At 36.6% G+C, this 23,702-nt stretch overlaps 1 protein-coding gene across 2 annotated transcripts in view; it reads left to right on the forward strand.

Moving 5' to 3' along the window:
- The window catches only part of CDK19 (cyclin dependent kinase 19), a 136,146-nt gene that overhangs the window by 97,353 nt on the left and 15,091 nt on the right, over positions 1-23,702 (forward strand). For both annotated transcript variants that reach the window (XM_074368481.1, XM_074368482.1), the window contains 2 exons: positions 15,591-15,648; positions 20,214-20,345. In XM_074368481.1, coding sequence (XP_074224582.1) covers positions 15,591-15,648; positions 20,214-20,345 — 190 coding nt within the window. The remainder of the gene's footprint in view (positions 1-15,590; positions 15,649-20,213; positions 20,346-23,702) is intronic.

The raw sequence follows: 23,702 nt of genomic DNA on the forward strand, positions 1-23,702 counted from the left end.
TGGGTTGGCAGGCTCTGTTTACCATGAATGCTGAGGTTTAATTGGTGCCCAATACAGATACCTCTAGACTATTTTAAGGTAAAATGATATTAATCACAGCATTTAATATTACAGACTGCTCCATTCTAAGATAGCCTGCGTCTAGTTGGAGATCATAATTTCTAACTGGGGAGGCATTTTTGCTGAGAAATAGCACTTTAAATAGTGGTTAGGTCCTCTGAATACAAAGGCCTGTTTAACCCACAATATAAGTATGTTGTGGGTATGACACTTTGAGAACTATGGAACCTAATGTCCATTTTTCCAGATTTCTGTGGAGGAAATACTGGTTTATAGACTTAAGTATATTTGCTTTACAAACATATTTCGTCCTTCTAATATGTTCCAGACACTATGCTGGGCACTGGGAATACAGGGATAGATAAAATATAATCCCTTTCCTCAGTGAGGGCATGGTGGGGAAGACGCACATAAACAGATCATCATAAAATAATGAGGTTTAAAAAAGAAGTTATGAGGCATAGTCATGGATCAGCTGTGCAGAAGGTACTGAGAGCACAGAAGAATACCTAACCAGTTGAGACGGGGCTCTTTTGGAGAATACACACTGAACTGAGTCAGAAAGGATGAGTGGAAATGTCTAAGAAGGAGCTGGGGGAAGCGGGTGGGGAGAGCATTCCAGGCAGAGGGGACATGGGGTGAAAACTGCAAGCACTTTGGTATTACTGGGGCAAAACAAAAAGTAATGAACGAAGAGGCAGAAGAGAGAAGTCGAGACTAGATTACAGTAGACCTCACTTGTCATGTTTAGAAGCATGGATTTTTCCTGTGGTCCGTCAGAGCTGAGCTGGTCATGGTTTTGCTTCAGAAAGACCACTGGGATCAGGGAGGGTACAGCTCAGTGGCAGAGCATGTTTAGCACACACAGAGTCCTGGGTTCAATCCCCGGTACTGCCATTTAGATAAATAAATAAGTAAATAAAATAAAAGTAGATATCCTAGTAGAAAGACCACTGAGACAGAGATGTGGAGAATTGGTTTGAAGGTGCAGGGATAGCAGCTGTCTCTGGCTGTTACAATCAGCTGGTTGAGAAATGATGAAGGCTTGAACCAGGTCAGAGATAATGAAGACAGAGAGGAAGGGAGATAGTAGACAAATCTTTAGGAAGTAAGATAATCAGACCTGAGGACTGATTAGGTTTGAAGGGTAAAGGACAGGTGTTGAGACTTGTGCTTTTGTTGGCTGAGTGACTGAGAAGGGAATACTATCAGAAAGTGAGGCAGTAAAAATTCAGTTTGAACTAGCTGAATTTGAGACGACTGTGGAGATGGCCAGAATACAGTTGACATCTCTCTTCATATATAGTTTAGATTCTTCGAGGTATATATTTTGGAGTCATTCACATATGGGTGACTGTTGAAACCCTGGAATAAACTAAAATTAGGACTTAAAAAAAAATCTATATTCAGAAGTGAGCTTGGCGTATTTTGTGGTAAGTGCTTACTCTAGTTTCTTACAGCTTCTATTAAAATTGAGAACTTGCCTGTCAAAGAACCATGAGTATAACCATTGGCAATTTTCATTCATTCATTCAACAAATGTGTATTGAACACTATATGCCTGGATTTCAGCAGATATATAAAGTCATTAGAGAAATATTCTCCCTGCCCTGGAGGGGGTTGCAGTCACAATAATGAGGTTCTTTATTTTTTAAATCCTTTACCATCAGTGATACTATTTTTAGGGGTAAAGATATGATAGACCGATGCTATTAGCAAATGACTGTTGTGTTTGTTAGGGAAAAAAAGCACATGTCTTATACTCTTAGTTCTTTGTCCTATTTGTCACAACACTTAATCTTACTTGTTCAAGGTGAACAATGGAGAACAGTGTAAAGAAGGGAACATAAACTGAGGGTTTTCTCCTGGCAATGTACTTTTGTATCAAATGTGAGGAGAGTTGTGTCACATCTATATTTAAATAAAAGAATAGTTTTAGCCATTAATTTTAGGCTAGCACTGTTTATTGTTCAGAAACTAGTCCAACTGATATTCTCATTGGTTTTTTTCCTATTATTCAGGATCGTAGACAATAGTGTTTATGTTTTTCTGTCTTCTTTATTGGCGCTGATGAGTGTCATTATGTGGGTTTCATATTTTTGTTCCAAATGTCCTAGGGTGGGAAGTGCAAAGCAAATGTAGTAGGATAATTGTGTATCTTACGGCTGTTCTATTATGATGTGCCAATTAACTGAAATAAATTTAACTCTGTGAAAAGAAAATTGATTCTATAAAAGGGAAAAGCAAATCTAGGATACATGTAAAACATCATGAATGTACATTCAAGAATTAACTACTTTCTGCTAAAATGCAGATATTTCAAGAATAATTTCTGAGTAATCATATTGTTTATCACATTATTTCCCTGACTTTTGCCTTTAAAATACAATTTAACTAAAATGAACCCTGCAGCTTTGATTTGTCTATCCAGTTTTATTGCTGATAACTTAAATGTGAGGCATCCAACTCCTGCCATTTCTACAGTTTCTATGGTAACCAAAGTGTGCAAACCCAGCAGTATCACTTTCTTTCACAGCTGGCATTTTGTGTTCACAGTAAGAAGAGGGGTTTTAGTAAAGCATAGTCTGTGTTAATTGGGATGTAACTAGGTCAGAACAATTTTGGTATCCTTTCTTCATTCTTTTAGGTTTGTATATGTGGGTGTGAATGCATGTGCATGAGCTGCAGTTTCCTTTGCTGTTGTTTTGTCTTTTGTTTTTTTTTTTTTTAAAGCATATACCTTCACTTAAATTAATCTGTTAAAGTTAGTCTTCTAAAAATTAAACATAATACCTGCAAACACATCTGTGTGGAGTCTGGGGGGTAGATGGAGTTGTTCTGAGACTTGCCCCTAGCCTTGTAAGTCCTTGAGTATTTCCCTCAAGGAAAAAGAAATTGATGTGAAAATGCTTTGAAAAGTTAAGTGTATTTTAATGGTGACTGTATTATTTATTTTGTTGTTACTTTAAAACATCAAGTACCTTATGACCTTAACATTTATTTACTTGTCCTGAAGGGGACAGATAATCCCAGTGAAGGGCTGCGCATAAAAAAATGACTCCTTCTGCGATTCTAGATTTTCACTTGACCACAGGAGCCCTTCTCTGTGGATACTGCCCCAGCTCTGGGTTCTTTCCTTAGACTGTAAAAAGAGCTCATAGCCACTGCTCCCCAGACCATGCCACTGCTTCTGCCCTCCTCTCAGGCTCTGCATGGAGGCCCTGCACTTAGAGCTTCTGTAAGCTTCAAGTACATCATATCAAAGGTATTCTCTAGCTTCAGAACTAGCTGGACCCTCTTTTGTCTTTCTGTATCCTTATTGCATTGTGGTGTTCGTATTCATATTCTCTGTCTCCATGTCGTGTGATGGCAGGGACTACTAACCAGAGTTAGCTAACCCTGATCCAGAACCGGCTTCCTGCTTCTCTCCTATTCAGCAGCTCGTAATCTATTTTCATTTCTTATATGAAGCAATTTTTGCTCCCTTATCTCATTGTATCTTTATTTTTAAAAGTTTCAAGCACAAAATTTAGGAATTGCAAATATAGTAGATGGCATGTAAGATGCTTTATTTGATCATTTTATAATTTAAAAAATTGTTATATCCCAGAGATTCCCATCCTCACTAAGGCCTTGAAAAACGTCCTCTAAATCTGCATTCACCTTTTCTCCACTTGTTTGGGTCTCGTTTACTGTGTCTGGCTTCTGTAAGTGCACAGAAATTATTTTTTCTGAGTCACCAGTGACTTTCTAATTGTTCCAAAGTTGCCTTTTCTCAGCTTTCATTCTGTTGCACCTGAAGACCACCTCCTCCTTTTTAAACCCTTAGCTTCTAGGGCCCAATGCTATCCATGTTTTCTTACCTTGGATGCTCCTTCACAGGTTCTTTATTGGTTCTTTTTCCTCTAATATCCCTTATTCCTCTCAGCACTATTATTTTTTTCTTGTATTTTAAAAAATACCATTTCTCTAATTATCAACAATAGAGAATATACAACATCAAACATTATGGAAATATATAATGTAGTAGAAAATGATTCTCTCTCCAAATCCTGCTATCAGAGATGGTCAGAATACCAAAATATATACATATTGCATAAAATAATTTTGCAGTTTGTAAAAATTATGGGTAAGACAGAAAGATAATATAACAATATGATGCTAATTCTAGTCATGTAAAACATTTAGGTCTTTCCAAGTCCCCACATCTTCCTGTATGATCCACAACACCCTCCTTAATCTCCGTCTCACCCCTTTGCTGCTTCTCCTGTGCTAACTCTCCTCCTCTGACATCAGCTATGGCCACATTGACCTCTTTGCTATTTCTCCAGTTAGCCAACCTGCCAGCTCGCCAATGTTTTTCCTGATTGCTTTAAGCCACATGATCCTTCCTTGCTGCAAATCTTGTGGCGGCCCTCATAAACTCTCAGAGCACAGGTCAGACAGTGCCCAAGAACCTGTCCATTTCTGGTACCCAGATGACTTGTGCCAAAAGCAGAATCACTGGAAACAGCAAGCAAGCCCTCCCTTGGGTTTCCTTCTCTCTAGAATCATCAGTGCCTTATCACTGTCCTTCCTGATGGCCACCGTTCTCCCTGGCAAGTCTCTAGTTCATCAGACAAACTTCTGCCTCAGGCCTTTCAACTCGCTCTTCCCTGATTACTGCACTTGCTACTGTAACTTTCTTCAGGTCTTATCCCAAATGTTACCTTCTCAAGGAGGCATTCTCTAAGTAATTTAAAATAATGCTTAAATAATGTTGAAAAGAACACCCTTCTGACCCACTTCCAACAGTACCTATTCCCATTACTTGCTTTATTTTTTGTCTTTATTATCTTCTTAATATATGATATATACAAAAGAATATTTGGTACATGTATATGTACCTTAAAAAGCATCACAGTCGAGAGCCTGTCATTTAAGCCGATAACTGGAACATTACCAATAGCTTGCTTCTATCTGTGTTTTTTCCCCCATCTATCCTCCTGCCTCCTCCCAAGAGGTAACAAATTTCCTGATTTTTGAATCTGTTACTCACTTCTTTTAAAAAATAGGTTTCACATTTGTATGTTTGCCTAAACAGTCCATTTTTTTTTAGCTTTGCTTGGTTTTCAGCTTTATAGTCTTCCAAAGCTTGCTTTTCTCACTCAGCGTAATGTTTCCAAGATCTGAATATTTTTTACCTTTATTTGCAATTCAGTGATTTTCACTGCTGTTTTAAAATTCACTGCGTGACTCTTACCACAATTAATTTCTCCATTTTCCTATTAGCTAGAAATTTGGGTTGCATCCAGATTTTTTTTGTGTTACAAACTGTGCTGCTCTGACCATTCTTTGGTGTATCTAAAAATGGAATTACTGAGTCGAAGGTTATGCAGTTGTTCAGTTTTGCAAGATGATGCCAAATTATTTTCCAAAGAAGTTGTACCAATTTATTCTCCCACCAGTTATGTATTGGGGTTCCCCTCGACCTACTTCCTACTCAACAGTTCTTAATTTTTAACCAATTTACTAGGTGTAAAATGGTATCTCACTGTGATTTTAATTTGCATTTCCCCCACTACTGATGAGGCGTGGCATCTTTTCATAGGCTCCATGGTTAAAAATATTTCTTCTTTTGTTAAATCCCTGTTTGGACATTATGCCCATTTTTCTGTTAGGTTCTTTTTAATATTGACTTGTAGGAGTTCTTTATTCTGTATACTAAATCTTTGTTACTGATACGTGTTCCAAAACTTCTGGTGGTTTGTGCTTTGTCTTTTTATTTTCCTTATCTTTGATGATTAGAAATTACTTTAATAGCTGAATTTATCAGTCTTTACTTTTATGGTTATTCTTTGTAACTTGTTGAAGAACTTCTTCCCTGCCTCAGGGTCAAAAAGATACTCTCCAATCTTTTTTTTCCCTGCAAAACTTTAAAGTTTTGCTTTTCACATTTAATTCCGTAATCCTCCTGAAATTGATGTCTATATGGTAGGAGGTGAAGGTTCATTTTACGTATTTTTTTCCCCATTTGAGTAACTTGTGCCGGCACCATCTATTGATTAGTTTTTCTTTTCTCCACTGATCTGAAGTTCCTCTTCTTTCAGTATCATGGTTCCATCTGTTTTTTCCATTCTCTCCCATTGATCAGTTTGTCCATCCTTGTACCAGTACCACAGTTTTAATTATTACTGCTTTAAAATACATCTTGATATCATGCTTGAGCCAGATTCTTACCCTCATCCCCTGCCCCTAACACTTCATGAATATCTTGCCTATTCTTGGCTCTTTGCTTTTCCACATACATTTTTTAAATGAGCTTTTCAAGTTCCACAAGGAAGTGCTGATAGAATTTTAATTGAAGTTGTATTGAATAGACAGATAATGTATGGGGAGAACTGATGGCTCTGCTACATTGAGTCTTCTCTATAAACATGAGCTCTTTATTTATTTAGGACTTCTTTTTTTTAACATTTTTTATTGATTTATAATCATTTTACAATGTTGTGTCAAATTCCAGTGTTCAGCACAATTTTTCAGTCATTCATGGACATATACACACTCATTGTCACATTTTTTTCTCTGTGAGTTATCATAACATTTTGTGTATATTTCCCTGTGCTATACAGTGTAATTTTGTTTATCTATTCTACAATTTTGAAATCCCAGTCTATCCCTTCCCACCCTCCACCCCCCTGGTAACCACAAGTCTGTATTCTCTGTCTATGAGTCTATTTCTGTCCTGTATTTACGCTTTGTTTTTGTTTGTTTGTTTTTGTTTTTTGTTTTTTAGATTCCACATATGAGCGATCTCATATGGTATTTTTCTTTCTCTTTCTGGCTTACTTCACTTAGAATGACATTCTCCAGGAGCATCCATGATGCTGCAAATGGCATTATGTTGTCGGTTTTTATGGCTGAGTAGTATTCCATTGTATAAATATACCACATCTTCTTTATCCAGTCACCTGTTGATGGACATTTAGGCTGTTTCCATGTTTTGGCTATTGTAAATAGTGCTGCTATGAACATTGGGGTGCAGGTGTCATCCTGAAGTAGATTTCCTTCTGGATACAAGTCCAGGAGTGGGATTCCTGGGTCATATGGTAAGTCTATTCCTAGTCTTTTGAGGAATCTCCAGACTGTTTTCCGTAGTGGCTGCACCAAACTGCATTCCCACCAGCAGTGTAGGAGGGTTCCCCTTTCTCCACAGCCTCTCCAGCATTTGTCATTTGTGGATTTTTGAATGACGGCCATTCTGACTGGTGTGAAGTGATACCTCATTGTAGTTTTGATTTGCATTTCTCTGATAATTAGTGATATTGAGCATTTTTTCATGTGCTTTTTGATCATTTGTATGTCTTCCTTGGAGAATTGCTTGTTTAGGTCTTCTGCCCATTTTTGGATTGGGTTGTTTATTTTTTTCTTATTGAGTCGTATGAGCTGCTTATATATTCTGGAGATCAAGCCTTTGTCGGTTTCACTTGCAAAAATTTTCTCCCATTCCGTAGGTTTTCTTCTTGTTTTACTTCTGGTTTCCTTTGCTGTGCAGAAGCTTGTAAGTTTCATTAGGTCCCATTTGTTTATTCTTGCTTTTATTTCTTCTAGGAGAAAATTTTTGAAATGTATGTCAGATAATGTTTTGCCTATGTTTTCCTCTAGGAGGTTTATTGTATCTTGTCTTATGTTTAAGTCTTTAATCCATTTTGAGTTGATTTTTGTATATGGTGTAAGGGAGTGTTCTAGCTTCATTGTTTTACATGCTGCTGTCCAGTTTTCCCAACACCATTTGCTGAAGAGACCGTCTTTATCCCATTGTATATTCTTGCCTCCTTTGTCGAAGATGAGTTGACCAAAAGTTTGTGGGTTCATTTCTGGGCTCTCTATTCTGTTCCATTGGTCTATATGTCTGTTTTGGTACCAATACCATGCTGTCTTGATGACTGTAGCTCTATAGTATTGTCTGAAGTCTGGCAGAGTTATTCCTCCAGCCTCTTTCTTTCTCTTCAGTAATGCTTTGGCAATTCTAGGTCTTTGATGGTTCCATATAAATTTTATTATGATTTGTTCTAGTTCTGTGAAATATGTCCTGGGTAATTTGATAGGGATTGCATTAAATCTGTAGATTGCCTTGGGCAGTGTGACCATTTTAACAATATTGATTCTTCCAATCCAAGAGCATGGAATATCTTTCCGTTTTTTAAAGTCTTTAATTTCCTTATCAATGGTTTATAATTTTCTGTGTATAATTCTTTCACCTCCTTGGTTAGACTTATTCCCAGATATTTTATTACTTTGGGTGCTATTTTAAAGGGGATTGTTTCTTTACTTTCTTTTTCTGTTGATTTATCGTTAGTGTAAAGAAATGCAACTGATTTTTGAATGTTAACTTTGTAACCTGCTACTTTGCTGAATTCTTCAATCAGCTCTAGTAGCTTTTGTGTGGACCTTTTAGGGTTTTCTATATATAGTAACATGTCATCAGCATATAATGACACTTTTACCTCTTCTTTTCCAGTTTGGATCCCTTTTATTTCTTTCCCTTGCCTGACTGCTGTGGCTAGGACTTCCAGGACTATGTTGAATAGGAGTGGTGATAGTGGGCATCCTTGTCTTGTCCCAGATTTTAGTGGGAAGCTTTTGAGTTTTTCACCATTGAGTACTATGCTGGCTGTAGGTTTGTCATATATAGCTTTTATTATGTTGAGATATGTTCCCTCTATACCCACTTTGGCGAGAGTTTTTATCATAAATGGGTGTTGAATTTTATCAAATGCTTTTTCTGCATCGATTGAGATGATCATGTGGTTTTTGTCCTTTCTCTTGTCGATGTGATGTATTACACTGATTGATTTGCGTATGTTGAACCAGCCTTGTGTCCCTGGGATGAACCCCACTTGGTCATGATGTATAATCTTTTTTATGTGTTGTTGGATTCTATTTGCTAAAATTTTGGTGAGGATTTTGGCGTCTATGTTCATCAGTGATATTGGCCTATAATTCTTTTTGTAGCGTCTTTGCCTGGTTTTGGTGTCAGGGTGATGGTGGCTTCATAAAGTGAGTTTGGGAGTATTCCCTCCTTTTCAATCGTCTGGAAGAGTTTGAGAAGGACTGGTATGAGTTCTTCTTTGTATGTTTGGTAGAATTCCCCGGTGAAGCCGTCCGGTCCTGGACTTTTATTTGTAGGAAGGTTTTTAATTGCTATTTCTATTTCCTTTCTAGTGATCGGATTGTTCAAGTGTTCAGATTCTTCTTGATTCAGTTTTGGTGGACAGAAACTTGTCCATCTCCTCTAGGTTATCCAGTTTGGTTCCATATAGTTTTTCATAATATTCTCGTATGATATTCTGTATTTCTATTTTGTTTGTTGTAATTTCTCCATTTTCCTTTCTTATTTTGCTAATTTGTGCTCTCTCTTTTTTCTTCTTTGTGAGTTTGGCCAGAGGTTTGTCGATTTAATTTACTTTTTCAAAAAACCAGCTTTTGGTTTGGTTGATTTTTTCTATGGTCTTGTTAATCTCTATTGTATTTAATTCTTCTCTGATCTTTATTATTTCCTTCCTTCTGCTGCTTTTTGGGGCTTTTTGTTCTTCTTTTTCTAATTCATTCAGGTGGTGGGTTAAATTGTTTATTTGAGATTGTTCTTTTTTGAGGAAGGCCTGTATCGCTATAAACTTCCCTCTTAGCACTGCCTTTGCTGTATCCCATAGGTTTTGAGTGGTTGTGCTTTCATTATCATTTGTCTCAAGGTATTTTTTAATTTCAGCTTTGATTTCCTCATTGATCCATTGTTTTTTCAATAACATATTGTTTAATCTCCATGCTTTCCTTTTTTTCTCCTTTGTTTCTCTGTTGTTGATTTCCAGTTTCATGGCATTGTGGTCAGTAAAGATGCTTGAGATAATTTCTGTCTTCTTAAAATTGTTGAGGTTTCTTTTGTGCCCAAGTACATGATCGATCCTGGAAAATGTTCCATGTGCCCTTGAAAAGAATGTATATCCTATTTTTTGGGGGTGTAATGCTCTGAAAATATCCACCAAATCTAGTTTTTCTATTGTAGTATTTAATTTCTCTGTTGCCTTGTTTATTTTCTGTCTGGAAGATCTGTCTAGTGATGTTAATGCAGTGTTAAAATCTCCAACTATGATTATATTCCCATCAATATCCCCCTTTATCTCTGTTAGTAATTCTTGTATGTACTTAGGTGCTCCTATATTGGGTGCATATATATTAACTTAGGACTTCTTAATGTTACTTAAGATAGGGTTTCAAGGTGTTCTGCATAAAAATCTTGTACCTCCTTTGATATATTTATTCCTAGATACCTTACAGTTTTTTGTTGTTGCTATAGAAATGCTGCCTTTGAAAAATTATATTCCTAGCTTTTTTTTTTTTTTTTTTTTTTTGCTGGCATATAGAAATACTTGTTCATATTGCTCAAACAGCCAGGTGTCCTATTAAACTCTCTTATTATTGCTAACAATTTATCTATAAATATTTTGGGCTTTCTATGTAGATAATTATATAATCTGAAGATAGCAATAGTTCTGTTCCTGCCTTTCTAATGCATATGCCTTTAATTATTTTACTGGACTATGTTGACTTTAGAAGTGATAATAGTGGGTATTCTTGCATTATTCCTGATTTTAAAGGGAATACTTACATGTTTCCTTCTTAGTTTTTGATGCATACCCATGATTAGGTTAAGGAAGTTTTTTTCTAGTCTGACTTGCTGAGAGTTTTATCATCACTGAGTATTAAATTTTATGAACTGTTTTTTCAGCTTCTATCAAGATAATTATATCATCTTTCTTCTTTAATCTATTAATGTGGTGGCGGACTTATATAGATTTTCTTATATTATCCGTCCTGGCATTCCTTTTTCTGGACTTGGTTTAATACTGTTTTGTTAAATATTTTTGTATCTGTACTCATGGGTGAGGTTGGCCTGAAGTTTTTCTTTCTTATACTTTGTCTGGTTTTTCTTGTATCAAGGTTATACTGGCCTTCTAGAATGTGTTGGGAGTATTCCCTCTTTTTCTTTTTTTTTTTTTTTTAACATTTTTTATTGATTTATAATCATTTTACAATGTTGTATTTCCCTCTTTCTGTTCTCTGAAAATGTCTGAATAAAATTGAAACAATCTGCTCATTGAAAATTTGGAGAACTTGCCTCTGTGATCATCTGTTTTCTTGATAAGATTTCTAACTACAGTTCAATTTATTTAGCACTTTTTGATTTCTTTGGGTTTTCTAATTCATTTTGAGTCAATCTGTAAGCTATATTTTCTTGACTTTATTTTGTATACATTTTAAAAAATTAATAGCTATAAAGTTTTTTATAGGGTTCTTTTATCTTTCTAACCTCCATTGAATCTACAGTTATGTTCCTTTTTGTAATTAGTAATATTGTTTACTTGCACTTTATCTCCTCTTACTGTAGTTGTCCCAGAGGCTTCATAAATCCTCTCTAGTTCGAAGATTCCTGCCCTTAAACCTTTCTCTTTTTACTTCTACTTTCTTTTGGGTTAGTCTGTTGGGTTTTGTGTTTTTTTTAACATCATAACTTGGGCACGTAGTTATTTTCAGCCTCTCTTCCTAACATAAATAGTTAAGGCTGTAGATTTCCCTTGTAAGTCTGCATTAGCTGCATTCCATAGGTTTTGATAGGTTGTACTTTCATTATTTCGAGTATTTTAAATTTCTTTATGCTTTCTCCTTTTACCTCTGAATGATTTAGAAGTATTTTTAAATTTCTAAATGTACGGAGTTTTAAGTTTATACTTTTGTAACTGAATTTTAACTTTAATTGCATTGTGGTCAGAGAACATAGAGTCTGTTTGATAGCAATTCCTTGAAATTTCTTGAGACCTGCTAGTACACAATCAGCATTTGTAAATGTTTCATGTATGCTTGAAAAAAATGGGTATTCTCTAATTATTGGGTAAAAAGTTATGTATTTGTCTTCTAGATCAATCTTGTCAACTGTATCCTTTGGATGTTACATATCTTGCTTATCTTTTGTTTGCCTGATATATCAGTAACTGAGAAAAGTCTGTTGTCATTGGTCTTTTCCCTCTTTGCAATTTTATCGAATACATATATATTTATTTCAAGTATATAACAAGTTTTAGGAGAGTTCCCTCTTTCTAGTGAATTGAACCTTGTATCATTATATACCATCTCTACTCCTAATAATGCTTTTGTCTTAAAAGCTATTTTGTCTGACATTCCTGTAGTTGATTCTTTTAGCAGTTTGCCTGGTATATCTTTTAATAGCTTTTGACTTTTAGCTTTTATGATCCTTCCACTTAGATGGATTTCTTGTAAGTAGTATATGAATGGATTTTGTTTTTAATCCGGTATGGAAATAATTTGCTTTTAGCAGGAAGATGTATTGTTTTAGTCCTTAGGCCTAAGGTAGGAAGTTCTTCCTCCAGAGAGAGAGTGCCTTTTGCTTCTACTGGTTTACTTTAGTCCCCTTGAGAGTCTTGGCTGATTGTCAGGTAACAAGCTCGGTTTCCTCACCTTGCTGGTGGCTCAAGGTTCAGTGTCCCCACTGAAATGTGTTATTGTCATCTGCCTTCAGGTCCATTCTGCCTTTCCTTCCTTCTCCAGCCATTAGTCAGGGTGGGGCTAGGGGTTGTTGTAGATATCCCTTAATTTCTTGTGAGATGAAGGGTCCTTCAGGGACTGTTTCTTAGGCAGCATATTGTGGTTTTGTGATGGCAGGTCCTCTGGAGCACCTAGTCAGCCGTAATACCAGATATGGAAATCTCTTGTTGTTTTCGTTTTGTCCCCCCCCCCCACCACAGTACTTCCATTATACTGTATATGTTATTTATTGTCTTTCTCTTCCCACTGGAATGTAAGCTCCAATAGGGCAAGGATTTTGCCTGGTTTTGTTTACTACTGTATCTCAGCATCTAAATCACTGCCAGATGCTCAGTCAATATTTGTTGAATGAATGACTACAGAGGGTAGAGAAGGCAATGCAAAAAAGCAATGCCAAGTCTTGAACTTTAACCTTGAAATGCTCTTATACGTTCCTCCGTGACCATTGTCACAAGGCAGAGTCCCTTTACTTTTCCCTAGACTATAGTAGCCCACTTCCAACTGGTCTGTCTCTGCTTTGTAGTCCATCCATCCTTTCCAGTTCATCCTTTACAGTGCTGCTGGAGTTTTTTTTCCCTAAATATAGATCTGATTATCTCACTGTCTTATCTTGGTTTAGCCTATAGAATAAATTGTAATTTCTTTAATGTGACATTTTATTCCAAACATAGTTTCTAGCCTTATTTCTATACTGAGCATTCTATTCTATGCTCTAACCATATCAAAACACTTGTAGGCTCCCCCAGTATGCCACGTCTGTGGGTTGTTTTGCTTTGTTTTTGATTTTTGTTTGTTTTGTGTGTGTATGTGTGATCATGCCGTTATTTTAGTGTTCCTCTGAAGCTGAAAAGTCGTTCTTTCGTTTATATTTATCAAAATCTTAGTCATTCTTAAATTCATCTAAAGGCATCTCCTCCCTAAAGACTATCCTGATATTCACTGCACAAATCATTCATTCCTGGTGATTTATTTTGCTGTTTTGGTGTATCTCATAATCTGTCTTCTGTTCTAAAAAGCTGTCTGTCTGCCTTTACTAGATTATAAGCTCCTTGAAAGTCAAGGGCTTCATGTTTTATTTCTCTCTGTTTCCTGGAAGTCTGCAGTACAACGTTTTATACATAATGGATCTTTGGAGTTGTCAAACTTGAATTCTGAAGGTTCGTTTTTTGTTTGATGCTATTCTGTTCTTTCTGCTATAGTAGATTAATCTTGTTGCACGTCTTTAATTATCACCACGGTGACAGTAAGTTTCAAATCTAAATCTTCCTGTTTCCACTCCCCTGGCTGGTATGCTTTAGGCCTCTCACATTACTCAAACTCACTGTGTCGTCATCTTCTGTTTGTTGGTTTCCCCTCTCAAATCAGTACCTCATAACGTTCTGTCTTAAAGCACCATTCTTCCAGTCACATAAACTCAAAACCTTAGTGAAATCTTTATCACTCTTTTTCTTAATCTTCTGCCTTCAACTAGTCACAAAGTCCTATTAATTTCTCCTTTAAAATGTTACTCAGCTCCATACCTCCCTCCACATTTCAGCTGAGAAGTCCTTGGATGAAGCTCTTATCACCTCACACCCACTTCTGATACCTCCCCCTTCCCTGTAATCTCACCGACTGTAGTATGAGGTCGGATTACTTCATTTAGCATTTAAGACTAAGCAGAGTCTAGGTTCATTCTACTTCCCACAACATGCGTCCTCTGCTTTCTGTCAAGTCAGACTACTGTCTCCTGACCAGCTCATTCATAGCCCTTGCCCTTCTACTCTGCTGTGCCAGCTCCTGTTCATTTTTCAGGATCTGGATAACAGACATCCACCCTACCCCCACTTCCGATGCACATTTCCCTTAACAATGGAAACGCTAGTTAATCACTTCCTCCTTGGAACTATTTTTGTGTGTGTGTGCTTATTGTTTTCATTGAAACTTAAAAAAAAAAACTGGCAAGTTGGAAAAGATCTTAAAAGTAACCTAGTTTAACCTCTAACCCAAGATCTCAGTCCTCACCCTAACTCATAATTAGCACTAGCTTCTAGTATTATACAAAGCTTCTGATATTTCTTTCTACTTACACAGTGAGTATCTGGAGGTTAGGAACTTGGTTTACTGTGCTTTTGTTTTTCCTCTTAATTCTTAGTATTGTTAGCATGGTTCTTTGTCCCTAGAAGACACTAAAAATATATTCATTGATTAAATAAATGAATCTTAAATTTTCTCTCCAAACAGTTTACAGAGGAGACTTACCTGCCCAAAAAGCCTCTCTCCACAGTTTCTCTGTTTCCAAATGTCTACCAATAAGAATGACTTAAAAGATGGTGGATACATTTGTAGCCTACTCTTTTCTTTATATAGCTCTATTTTAGCCTTGGTTTTTATTTTTCTACATCTTGAAATTATATTTGGAATTTCTCACTTTTGCATGAACTATAGCTGAAAACTTGTATTAGTTTTAATGGAGTCTGTTGAATGTTGACCATGTTTTCCTACAGTAGGTTAGAAGTATTTAGCAAGGAATATTCTATTTCATTCATTTAAAGGAAGGTAATTATGCGTGGTTTGAAATTTTGTCTAAAAAATTTTTGACCACAAAAGCTCTTTGTTGTGGGCAGCAAGAGGACAGCTTATAATTTGTGTAGATTTTTAAAGTATTATTACTCATTACTTCTGTAGGGTAAATAGAAATGATAGCTTTAATTCCTTTGTAATTGCTTATATGATCTAATTTCAAAGATTAGCTGTTTCAAGAGCAAGGATGTTTTTGGAAAGTTAGTGCTAACTTCAAGTATGTAAAATGCTTTAACTACGTAGAGGGTACTTGATACTCAATTATAGTTTTGATGAAAATCCAAAAGTAGTATTTTCATAAGAACTTTTCTATTTTAGAGCATGTCAAAAGAATAAGTATAGTAACTTGAATGCTCTATTTTTATTTCTAGAAACCAGCAAATATCCTAGTAATGGGAGAAGGTCCTGAGAGAGGGAGAGTCAAAATAGGTAGGTAATTATTTCTAAAATAATTTATTAAGAAACTGAAGTGACTGCAAAGATGGTTTCCCTTTTTAATACTCTTATTTAAGTAGTTCATTTTAAAATTACTTCTTCATAATATCTGTAGAAAAAATGTTGGGAAATGTGGATAGGCAGTTAATGAAATTTCTCAGGCTTATTTACAAAATAAAGTTCTATAATTCTAAGCTGAGACAAGCAAACAAATGCATTCCTATACAATACCCCAAGCATGTGTTTATGCTGTTACTGTCCTGCAGTTACCCTGAGCATAATCCCTAAATCTTACTTTTGTCTCAGCTTTACTAAATGTTCTTTCCCTGAATACATCCCTCTCACTTTGACCTAAAACGTATAGATCTTCACAGATACCTCCCCACTGCCCCCCTCAAGTCCTGTGCCAGGTACCAACACATCTTTTCCAAACAAGTATATATGTTTATAAACCTCTTACTTGCTGGTCTTAGATTAAGGCACTGGTAGGAGTCTTATCCTGTATTAAAATTTCCTTTGCAACCTTGAAAGTTCTAAAAGAAATTGGCATCATTTATACCTATGACATATTTGAGGAGAAAATGAGCTAAGAAATGCTTTATTCTGATTTCTTATAAGAGAACTTACATTTATTGAATGTTCAATGCTTTTCAGAAAGATTTTAAAATAATTTTTGTTTCATCAACCTGCTTTCTTTGCTGTTGGAGTGTATCGTGCCAGGGGTGATGCAGAATTGTGCTAACTCGACCTACTACAAATTCATTGTCTTGCTTCAACCGAGGGTACCCTGCTGCTTGGTTTTCTACTTCTTCATCTAATTTACTAGCCCAGTTTGTGAAGAAGCTTTTCTAAACCAACTTCTCTTTCTTTAAACCTATACTGAGTGTACTGAGATTCAGAGTCGTAAAAACTTTTGTTGATGTTAATTAAGAACCAAGTGGCCGCTTTCCTTCCCGCTCCCCCTCCCGCCCATCCCCTTTCTACTGTCCTCACTTGTTTCTGTTTCACGCTTACACTCTTTTCTTGGAGGCATTTATTGAGTAACTAGCTTTTGCTAGACACTCGTGAGAGGGAGATAAAGGGTGGTCCTCCTGTGGGGGACAGTAAAATAGACAGGTACTTTCATATACTACCTTGTTTGTTTTACACAACCGCCCTCTATGGCAGGTACTGCAGATCAGGAGATCTGGACTTGGGAGTGTAGCTTACTTGGCCTTTCAAAGGAAGGACTTGAATTTCAAGTCCTGGGTCTCTTTCCCTCCAGCCACTGCTGCCTAGTATGTCAAGGCTATCTGGCCAGACCTCACTGCCCACTTTTTGCCAGCACAGCTCTGCCTTTGAAATAGTCTCAGAGGAAAAGTGACTCCTCCTAAGTCCTCTCCAGGGTCCTTCCTGGCTTCTAAACATCTCTCTGCTGCACTTCAGCTCCTCATGTTAGTGTCTCCATTCTCCCCTTCGCAAGTTTCTCCTCCTCACGTTTAAACACTTGTAATCCTCATCCTGATTTTAACATCAATTTTCTCATATCCATTTTGTTTTCTTTACCATGTGTTCAATTTTTTTTTACTTCCTCTGCTTTTAAAATGCATGATATTTACACATTGGTTTCACTCACCCTAATTTGTTACTGTCCAGCCTTTGTCTCCATCCCTCTATTGGAATTGCTCTCTAAAAGGTCACCTATGACCTCTGTGTTACCAAATCTAGTGGCCTGTGTTTAGTCAGTGTTTTCTTTTACTGACTTGTCATTTGTTCTTCTGACCAACCTGAACTTGTGACTGTCCTTTCCTTTGGTTCATATGACATCATGTAATTCTATTTTTCTATCTATTGCTTTTGCTGTTACTTCTATTTTTTACTCACTATTGCCTCTTAGTCCTGTTACCTTTTTGTTTCAAGACACCCTAGGCACTGGCTTAGGATATGGCCTCCCTCTACAGTTACTTCTTTAGGGAATTGATAAGTTGTGGCCTCAAAATCTCGGGTTCTGTGAAAATGATTCTAAGATCTGAGTCTCAAATTCTATTCTCTCACCCTGGCTGAAATGTTTCTGTTTGGATGTCCTGCTGGCAGCCTGTACTCCATTAATTCCAAACCAAACCCATCATCGTCTCTTATACTCTCCCTTGCCTGTACCAGTCATCACATTTATCCCAGTCACCACACTTAATGTCTTCTCCTTTCTCTCCCAAACAGCTCTACTATTCCAGCATAAATCCTGTATTCTGCCAGGCCAGTTAGTTGCCTTATTGTTAAGAGTTTTAGGATTGTAATTCTATCCAAGATTAGGGATAAAATCAGGGTTAAAACTAAGCAATAATTAATAAATGTCTAGTGGACAACTAATCTAGTTAATTAAATTGTTTTAAAAGTTTATTTTAATAAATAGCACATTATTATATATTTTTTAAATCAGTAATGCTCTGATGTCTGTGCTTAACACTTAAATATAGTTCCTTTTTTAACTGAAAAGAAAAGCATAGTCGATGAAAACCATTGTGCCCTTCCCTGTATCTGGGCCTCCCCCCGTTAGCAACCTGAAGACTTGCAGGCCTTACCTAAAGTGCTTATTGCCTCTTTACTAGTCACAATTTATCCTTCAGAATCCACTCAAGATCTACTTTAAGTTTAATCCACTTCTACAAATATTTATCAAACATCGTTCCAGCTAAACCATGAAGGAGATAGAGCCCCTTCCCTTAGGGACTTAAAAGTCTAGTAAAAACCAGTAGCAACTTCCCTTTAGTCTTACAGCACTTACCCTTTTTTATTTTTCATCTACTGTCTTGTCATCTCACCTTCATGTAAGCTTCCTGGACGGCAGACATCGCCTTCTGCTGCTTTTCTATCATGTGCTACTGTCTAATTAGCACCCACAGCAGAATTCTACTACCCCTGTCTGTTGAATTGCACAATTTCATCCATATCTAATTTTGGAAAACAACTGTTAGTAATGTTTAGGCCAGTTACCTTTTGTCTGAAATAGTAATTATTTGAAAAATGGTTTGAAACCCCTTTAAAGTTCATACAATAGATGGAATTGTTTTTAAGAATATTTATTGTTTCCTCTGGCCTTATTTCATTTTTCAGTGAATAGATGTGGCCTGTATAAAATTAAGAAGGTAGAGAATAAGGGAAGAAATACTGGCTTTAGCCTTTACTTAAAAATAGCATGTATTTCAATGGGTGAAAGAGCTTTCCATCATGTTACTTTGCCATCAACAACAGTCAGCATCTGTTATGCGTGTAAAGCAATGCTTTGAGGCAGGTGTAGTATTGGTAGAATGGTTTTGAATATTTTTGTTTGCTATAGGGAAATTTAGTTAAGAAAATGTAGGCATCAGCACAGGTATCTTTGGATAGCTTTATTTTTTAAGCCCTGGGTTCTCCAAAGCATTCTCAGAAAGTCTTGTGAATTATTCAAACTGTAAAGAAATAAAATAACTGTAAATTAAAAATTTAATGTGTATCATAAAATATTGGTTTTAGATTAAATGATTCTCTGTAGTTGAATCTTTTATGTACTATTTGTGCATTGTATTGTAAAATGATAGGTTCATAGTTAAGAATGTAGCTGCTAAATTAGAACATGGTTTTTGTTTGAGTGCTGGCATTTTTACTTACTATCCCTGTGACTTTGACCAAATCAGTGAACTGCTTTGCGCCTCAGATTCTTTATCACACAAGTGGGGGGAGGGGGGAGTACTTATTAAAGCAGCATTCTCATGAGGATTAGATGAAGTGATATATATGTAAAAACCGTTTGTAAACTCTAAAGTGTTTTGTAGGTTTAAGGTATTTGTTATTTAGGAAATCTTAAGAAAATTAGTCTCCAGCACCCCATTATAGTAATAATCTTTTTTATTACTTTTCTATACTTCTAATATTTGGTATAGACTATTGTTAAATACTGAATTATAACAAATTCTCTTTTATGTGTCCTATATATGTTCTTGGAAACATGTATGTGATGTGCTGGTAACTATACAAACAGCTGGCTCTCCAGGGGAAGAAAGCCCCAGTTTGTAGCATTTGCTGTTTTCTATGATGTTAATACTCCCATTATAGCCAATTTCAAACCACCAGTGTGATGTTACTGAATGCTGAGTTGGGAAGAGATGTGTATAAATCAATTCTCCCGGGCCCATAAGACCAATTCTAGACACAATGAACTAAGATATAGTCAGATTTTAGATATATAGGCATAGAGAAATCATAATCATGGAAACTTTTAGACTGTTTTCAATTTTTAAAACATTTAAGAATATTATTCTAAGTGTCCTGAAAGCCAGGAATCTGAAGTCGGACCTGGATTCTAATTCTGACTCTGTACTTACTAGTTCTATGACCTGGACAAGTCAGAATATCTTTCAGCCTCAGTTTCTTCATCAGTAAATTAGGCACAATATTAGTATCTACCTCAGAAGGGGAGACCTGGTGCAGACCACTGGTTGAAAAAGGAGGGAAAAGATTACTTTATAAGGTTAGTGGCTATTGTCATTAACCTTGCATGTTTATAACAGCATGCAAACTGAGTTTTACACTATTTTATCTTTTAGCTGACATGGGTTTTGCCAGATTATTCAATTCTCCTCTAAAGCCACTAGCAGATTTGGATCCAGTAGTTGTGACTTTTTGGTATCGGGCTCCAGAACTTCTGCTTGGTGCAAGGCATTATACAAAGGCCATTGGTAAGTTAGTATAAAATGATTTACTTACAGTTGATAAGTATTGCAGTATCATATCATATCATATCATATCATATCATATCATATCATATCATATATTGAATTCTCATAAATAGTAAATGGTATAATAATAAAGCTGCTTTGTAAAAACCACTTTATATCTCTTTGTAAAAGTCCTGTTGTCTGTATTCCCAGATTTTATATTCTGGTAGATTTGGATTCTTAACTATATAGGAGAATATGACTCTTATAAAAAAAAAAAAGAAAGCATTTTCTTTCAAGGATGGAAGTATCTAATCCTGTTGAGTTGCTATGGAAATGATAACATGCAAATTTATTTTGCATTTACCTACTATTGATGAGAAGAATGGGAGAGAGGTTTAGAATTGTTCTCTTCACAAAAAGAAAAACAGAAAAATGGGAGTAGTGTGGTACTGGAGAGGGCCCCTTCCATTTGGGGAAAAGTTAGTCAGTCCTCTCCTAAGGAGGAAACAACATGACTAATCTTTCTCTCTTGCCATTACAGTTATCAGAATGGCAATTTCTCCATGAAGGTAGGAAATAGAGTCTTGGTAGATTAGCTGTGCTCAGCATCCTGCTATCTCACCAAGTTAAAAAAAAAAAAAAAAAACTAAAAAAAAAAACCCAAAAAACCTGCTATAAGCACTGTGTAGGATTTAAAATTTGCTTCAGAACAGAGGCATCAGAGATTTTGCTGCCTGGTCTCTATAGTATCCTCAGAGAGCCCAGCTGCTAATTGAGAGGATCAGGAAGAGAGAGCTGTCGTCAAACCTGGATGTTGCTTTAAAGGAGGTTAAACAAGAGGATAGGGAGGGAGTAAATAATACGGCTAATGTGAAGGGCTGGTTCTGCAAGATACCTAAATTTGCTAAGTGTATTTCTTTAAATTTTCTTTTTGTTGAATTTTCTGTTTACTTATGTTAGACTAGTATTTGTTTTGACTACACTTAGTTGCTTTTGTTGGGTTCTATTGATGAAGGCACTTAAAGTATACAATTATTGAAAATAGATAAGTAAGCACAATCCTTTCTCTGTTAAGCTTATGAAAAACCTGGTCGCATCTAAAATACTACAAAAGAAGTTCTTATGTTTGAAAATATTTGACTCATGATTAACCTATTCATGGGTAAAAAGGGAAACAAAAATTAAAATACAATAATTTTTCATTCATTCATCAGGAGGTCTGATTTCTGCAAAACTTGGATACCCAGAACACATTTATACTATCTTTGTCTAGGGATTGAGACACTAGCAGTGTGGAATATTGTTATCTCTCATAAATATTGCTGAAGGATTTTGTTAAATTAGTGAAAAAGCCTATGAGTGGCCTCAGCTACGGTGAGGAAAACCAGTGTGTGTCTGACAGTGGAGGAGTGTGAGACCGACCTTAGAACTGTGCCCTGGCAGTTGAGCCCACAGTAAGGCCCCTTATCGGAGGCTGCAAGGCCACACTATCAGCAGTGGACAGTGGCAGCTGTCTGTGAAGGGAGGAGAATGACAAAAAGCAAATGGAAGGAATGGAGTGGTCCTCAGAGTGAGGAGTGAAAATCAGAGACTGGCTCTACATTCCAATGAATGACTTACTGAGGGGCAGCATTTTTGAGGCATTTAGAATTATGTTTGCTTTTTCTGTTATTAGGTCTCTCTGTTGAGAACAGTAAAATCTCCTGGACAATTTCAGAAGGCACCAGAGGATAGGAGGAGACCAAAAGCCAGACAGAGAAAAGGGGAGTGTTAGTGGGAAGCAACAGGTGGTGCCTGAGGACAGGATTGATGGTGAGGTAACCACGGCACAGGGTATGTGACACTAGCAGAAATCCACATGCATTGGACTAAACAGCACTATCCAGTCAGTGTCTAGAAGGGAGGTTTCCAGTAAGAAAAGGCAGGTTTAGCCGAAAACCTTCTGTTAAACTAAATGATGCCTCACCAGGTCTGTCCCACTCTCAGATTCTCATTCAGCAAACCCACGGTAGTGAGTCCCATGTTTAACATGTACCATTAGTGATTCTGTTGTATGTGGTCCTGCATTTTGAGAGGCTGAGTTTCATGAATGTGTTCTGAAGTCAGAAATTTTTCTTAGGTCAGAACATATTTCACATTTTTAAGCACAGTAATATCTCCTCCCAGGAGAAGCTAGTTCAGGCACACATTAGCATCTTTGGTTAAAAGGGCAATATAGCCTGTAGATGCTGTTAATAATGGTTCTCCAATAGCTAAGTCAAGATTGGAAAAAATCCTATGGGTAGATATAAATGTTATCTGCATATTCTAAGCTCCTTACGAGTCATTATATAAATACCAGTTCTTTTTAAAATTTTATACATACCAATGGAAGCCATCTTTCCGCAGGGCCACCCATAAACTTTCTGTAGTGCAGGCGATAGAGAAGGTTACAGAATGTGATTCCTCCAGTCCCCTCCAGGGGACTCTGCTGTTGGAGTAAAAGAAATAGATGTGTTTTTTGGGAAATAAAGGTAATTGGGTTTGAATTGGAAACCAATTATATTTCTTATTTCCTCAGGGTAAGGAGAACTGAAATTGAATTTTAACCAGCTTACAACTAACTTGCTCAGTAAAAATGAGATTTACTCAATTAAAGATAAAAACATAATCATTAATTTCTAATTTTAGTCAAGTCCCAATTATCCATTCTGGATAGAAATCAGGGGGAAAAAAGTTAAGGCACAGAAAAGGAATAATCCCCATATTAGTTATCTTTAGGCTTAAAATATATTCATAGCAGACATAATAAATACACACACATTCACTCATTCTTGCAATTCTCCATACCTGGTTCAGGCCAGAAATGAGCATTATTTCTATTCAGAGCATAGAAAAAAAGTCTGATGATTAGATATCAGTGAAGGTTTATGGAGTGACATTTAGTGGGCAAGGTAAGTGGAGGAGTGTGTGTGTGTGAGAGAGAAAGAGAGAGAGAGAGGGCAAGGAGGAAGGGGAAGAGGGAGATAGACAAAAAAACAAGTTGCTGATAAAGGAAAGAGCTGAGAAATGGGTATAGATGGTACAGGAGCCAGATGACCATTTAAAATCAGATGCTAATATGAGGCAGGACATCCTAGAATTTAACACTACCTGCTACACTGAAGTTCTTTCTCTAAGCCGTTCTCTGGGAAAGCTAGATACTGGCTCTTGTTCTTTGAACAGAGGGCAAACCAGGAAGTGATGTGACCAGCAACATACAGTAACAGTCCCTGTCGACTGCATGGTACAGGCAGCCAGCAGGAAGAGAGGTGGGACTGTCAGAGGCAGCTATATCAGGGGTAAGAGTGACAACCAACATGATGTGGGAGAAGAAAAGAATTAAAAAGTAGACAC

The sequence above is a fragment of the Camelus bactrianus genome, chromosome 8 (genome assembly GCF_048773025.1).
Source record: "Camelus bactrianus isolate YW-2024 breed Bactrian camel chromosome 8, ASM4877302v1, whole genome shotgun sequence".
In the NCBI taxonomy this organism is placed as follows: Eukaryota; Metazoa; Chordata; class Mammalia; order Artiodactyla; family Camelidae; genus Camelus; species Camelus bactrianus.